Source organism: Chinchilla lanigera, unplaced genomic scaffold (assembly GCF_000276665.1).
Source record: "Chinchilla lanigera isolate Chin_1 unplaced genomic scaffold, ChiLan1.0 scaffold00179, whole genome shotgun sequence".
In the NCBI taxonomy this organism is placed as follows: Eukaryota; Metazoa; Chordata; class Mammalia; order Rodentia; family Chinchillidae; genus Chinchilla; species Chinchilla lanigera.
The window spans coordinates 400,868-405,066 of record NW_004955580.1 but is presented as its reverse complement, the minus strand read 5'-3'; the positions used below and the strand labels follow the sequence as shown (position 1 = coordinate 405,066).

The window sequence follows — 4,199 nt, the reverse complement described above, 5'->3', positions numbered from 1 at the left end:
CGCGCACACCTGTCACGCCTGGCGCGCCCCCCGCCAGGACGCGCGCGGCCCACGCAGCTCGCGACACGGCGGCCAGGCTGCTGAGGCCCCTCACTCTCTCCGAGGCGCCGAGGGCCTAGCTGCGGAGGGGTGGCTGGCGCCGTGGGTGGCCGGTCGTGACAGGTGGCTGTGAGCGGGGCTGCAGGTGCATTCGGACGGGTTGGTGGCCGGGGCGGCGCGTGCCTGCCAGCGCCGTGCAGCGGTGGAGGGTCTGGCGGGGGAGGGTCCGGGCCCTGTGGATGGGAGGTGGCCTTAGGGGAGGCGTGGGGATTCCTGGAGCCACTGGAAAGCACCGTCCTGGCGGCTCCGAGGTGTGCAGGCGGGAGGGGGTGCCAGGCTACCGAGACGGGAGGCGGGGATGCGCTGGGCCGCCTCAGTGGGGGGTGCCGTCCGGGAGCCTGGGCCTGGCCGTGGGGGAGGGGCGGCGGGGCTGGGTGTCTGCCCCGTAGTGCGGTCCCGGGGGGCCTGGCACGAAGGTAGCACTGCTAGCCCGGGAGGGCGGAGGGACGGCCCTCACGAGGGGACCTGCTACTTCCCCCCAAGATATGCTGCTGCTCAAGAAGCAGACCGAGGACATCAGCAGTGTCTACGAGATCCGGGAGAAGCTAGGCTCGTGAGTGAGCGGGCTTGGATGTGCGTGCAAGCGTGCCTGCGCGGGTGTGTGTGTGTGTGTTACTGTGATGTGTGCACAGGTGTGAGATGGTGCGTGGGTGTCTGAGCGTGTGCAGACACCAGTGAATTGAGCTGCGTGGGCGTTTGAGCGTGTGGGAGAAGGTACGGGAAAGTGTCTGAATGTGTGTCAGTGGGTGTGAATGCATGTGGGGGGTGGGGGCCTCTCCCACTCCTTCAAGCAGGGACCCTCCCCCTCCCCGTCCCTCCCGTGCCCTCCCCTCCCCTTCTGATTCTCACTGCAAGCCTCCCCACGCGCCCCTGCACCAGGGGTGCCTTCTCTGAGGTGGTGCTGGCCCAGGAGCGGGGCTCTGCACACCTCGTGGCCCTCAAGTGCATCCCCAAGAAGGCGCTGCGCGGCAAGGAGGCACTGGTGGAGAACGAGATCGCTGTGCTCCGCAGGTGGGCGTGCGGGGTCCCCAAGGGTGAGCCCTGTGGTCTGCCCCACGCTGGCCCTGACCTGCAGGACCCTGGGGGTAATCTCCTTTCCTCCCTGGCCCCCTGTGTCCCCACTGGCAAGGTGAGAGGGTCGCTGTGGACCTGTGCTTTTCAAGTGGGCTTCGGACTGCGTGTCCTCACAAGATGTGGGTCCCCGGATGGTCAGGGGTGGCCCTGGGCACAGAATGGCAGAGGTCCAGGACTGGCTGACCACAGGAGCTTTCTGTCCCACCCGCAGAGTCAGCCACCCCAACATTGTGGCCCTGGAGGATGTCCACGAGAGCCCGTCCCACCTGTACCTGGCCATGGAGCTGTGAGGAGCCCCGGGAGGGCTGGGCAGTGCTGGGGGAGCCTGGGCCGAGGGGCTGCTCATCCCAACTCTCCCCAGGGTGACAGGTGGCGAGCTGTTCGACCGCATCATGGAGCGGGGCTCCTACACTGAGAAGGACGCCAGCCACCTGGTGGGGCAGGTCCTTGGTGCTGTCTCCTATCTGCACAGCCTGGGCATCGTGCACCGAGACCTCAAGGTTCCTTCCCCAGTGCCCCCTTCTTGGAGGACACCCAAGGCCCATCCTGTCCCAGTGCCGGGGCCGTGCCAGGGCTGACCCAGCCCGTTTCCTGATCCCTTGTGTAACAGCCTGAAAACCTCCTCTATGCGACCCCTTTTGAGGACTCCAAGATCATGGTCTCAGACTTTGGGCTCTCCAAGATCCAGGCTGGCAACATGCTAGGCACGGCCTGTGGAACCCCAGGCTATGTGGGTAAGCAGGGAGCATACTCCGAGGCTGCCTGGGGCTGGGCAGGTCGGGGACCCTGGGCAACCAAAGGGCTAGGGGGGCTGTTGCCCCTGGGGCCACGCAGGCCAAAGCGGGCAGCACGGGGTGTGTGTGTGTGTGTGTGTGTGTGTGTGCGCTCATGTGCGCACCGGTCTGCCTGGTCTGCCTGTCTGTCTCCCGCCCCCAGCCCCGGAGCTCTTGGAGCAGAAACCCTACGGCAAGGCTGTGGATGTGTGGGCCCTGGGTGTCATCTCCTACATCCTGTGAGTGACCACTGGGAAGGCTCAACTCCCACCTGCCTGCACCCCGTCGGGTTTGGGAGGGGTAGATAGCCTAGTGATTCATCTGTGGGTGCCAGGCTGTGTGGGTACCCCCCGTTCTATGATGAGAGCGACCCTGAACTCTTCAGCCAGATCCTGAGGGCCAGCTATGAGTTCGACTCTCCCTTCTGGGATGACATCTCCGAATCAGGTGAGCTTGGGGTTGGCCCCGGCCCTGTGCATAGGAGGGGAGAGGACCGTGGGGACAGTGGGCTGACCAGGTCCCCCATGCAGCCAAAGACTTCATCCGGCACCTTCTGGAACGAGACCCCCAGAAGAGGTTCACATGCCAGCAGGCCTTGCAGCACCTGTGGTGAGTGCCATCCCACAAGCTGTCCCAGGGCCAGCGGGACCCGCCTCACCTCCAGCCTTCCCCAGGATCTCTGGGGATGCGGCCTTGGACAAGGATATCCTGGGCTCGGTCAGTGAGCAGATCCAGAGGAACTTTGCCCGGACCCACTGGAAGGTCAGCATGGAGATGGCCCGGCTCCTGTGTCAGGGCATGGCCTGGGCTGCCAGGGCCGCTGTGGGCTTCAGAGTCTTGGGGCTGCATCGGGGCATGGCTGACCCCCCCCGCCTTCCTGCAGCGAGCATTCAATGCCACCTCGTTCCTGCGCCACATCCGTAAGCTGGGGCAGAGCCCAGATGGTGAGGAGGCTACCCGGCCGGGTATGGCTCGTCACAGCCACCCTGGCCTGCAGACCGGCCAGCCCCCCAAGTGGTGATGCCCAGGCGTCCAGGTGTGTGGGGGCAGAGTTTAGAGGGTGGCGGTGCTCCCCAGGGCTGAGAGCTAGGCAGAGTGGAGTCCACTGGCCAGAGGGCAGAGAGAGGACAGATGAGCGGGGGCTGGGCAGCAGAAGAGGCGGAGGGACAGAGAAGACAGGTGGGCACCCCTGCAGCCCAGGGTGGGGGCGAGCATCACCCCGGACAGCCTCTGTGAGGCCTGAGAGCCACAGAGGCAGTGTGTGGAGGCCGCTGGCTGCTGATTGCCTCTTTTTCCTCCTACATCCCAGGCAGACGCCAAGGCCGAGTGGACTGACCCCCTCTCCTCCCCCCTCATCCTGGGGTTGCCTCTGCTGCAGAGTTGGAGACGTGTGGCTGTGGTGCATGGTGCAAGAGCAGGGGTGGGGGGCCCCCAGTCTGTGCCCCAGGCTGTGCCCTTACTTAGGGCCAAGGGCTCCCCTCCTGGGGTCACTGCCCCCCTCTAGACACTGGGGAGGGTTGGCAGGTGGGCCCCAGGGGCCATCCTTCCCTTGTACGCATGCTTGCACGCACACACAGACACACACGCGCACACACACACACACACACACACACGCACACGCACATCTGTCCTGTGCTCCGCTGACTGTGGGTGGGCTTGCTGTGTCGTGCCCCTGCGGTTTCCCCCAACAATAAAGACAGAGCAATGGGTGCTGGTGAGCTGGGGCGGGGCGGGCGCGGCACCCTGGTCACCCGGGGGAAGGGCAGGGAGGAAGGGGCCCCACAATGGACCTTGCTCCCCTGACTGCCTTGAAGTTTCCTATTGCTGACCCCAAGCCTCCCCGCAACCAGGTTAGCCAGCTGAGGTCTGACTGTGTCTCGGGCCAGGACTAGTGAGGCTCGGGGCTGAAGCCAGAGGGCCTGGCTGACACCACTGAGAGCAGCGATTGCCCTGTCCTCCCGGTGTGGAAGTGGGGCAGCTCCTGTCTGCGCTGGGCACACTGCCACACCTTCCTGAGCCCGGAAATCTGGAGGCCGCTGCTTTCCCCTCCATCCCTTGGTCATCCCCAGGCCACCCCATGTGCCTGGCGTTGGGCCACATAGTCCAGCCCGGCCTTGCCCGGCTGGTCCTCACCCACACTGGGCCAGGTCTTTACAGCCTGGCAACTTGTCCTGCCCCCACCCCCCCACCACTTCACTCCATCACGGGGTTGCCTGCTACCTCTCTTTTGGGTCACAGTCAGTGGGGCCTCAA

General features: G+C 65.5%; 1 protein-coding gene across 4 annotated transcripts in view; it reads left to right on the top strand.

The window, feature by feature from the left end:
* Pnck (pregnancy up-regulated nonubiquitous CaM kinase) overlaps positions 1-3,656 on the top strand; it is a 5,253-nt gene extending 1,597 nt beyond the window's left edge. Inside the window, exons 1-12 of one of the 4 annotated variants that reach the window (XM_005414138.1) lie at positions 35-162; positions 583-652; positions 979-1,110; positions 1,385-1,459; positions 1,535-1,673; positions 1,784-1,907; positions 2,110-2,185; positions 2,281-2,393; positions 2,477-2,555; positions 2,621-2,708; positions 2,830-2,982; positions 3,256-3,656. In XM_005414138.1, coding sequence (XP_005414195.1) covers positions 585-652; positions 979-1,110; positions 1,385-1,459; positions 1,535-1,673; positions 1,784-1,907; positions 2,110-2,185; positions 2,281-2,393; positions 2,477-2,555; positions 2,621-2,708; positions 2,830-2,967 — 1,032 coding nt within the window. In that variant the 5' untranslated portion in view covers positions 35-162; positions 583-584 and the 3' untranslated portion in view covers positions 2,968-2,982; positions 3,256-3,656. Of the gene's footprint in view, positions 1-34; positions 185-582; positions 653-978; positions 1,111-1,384; positions 1,460-1,534; positions 1,674-1,783; positions 1,908-2,109; positions 2,186-2,280; positions 2,394-2,476; positions 2,556-2,620; positions 2,709-2,829; positions 2,983-3,255 lie in introns of those variants that run through there. The other 3 variants (XM_013509675.1, XM_013509673.1, XM_005414137.1) reach the window with 3 other exon arrangements.
* Positions 3,657-4,199: the final 543 nt, after the last annotated feature.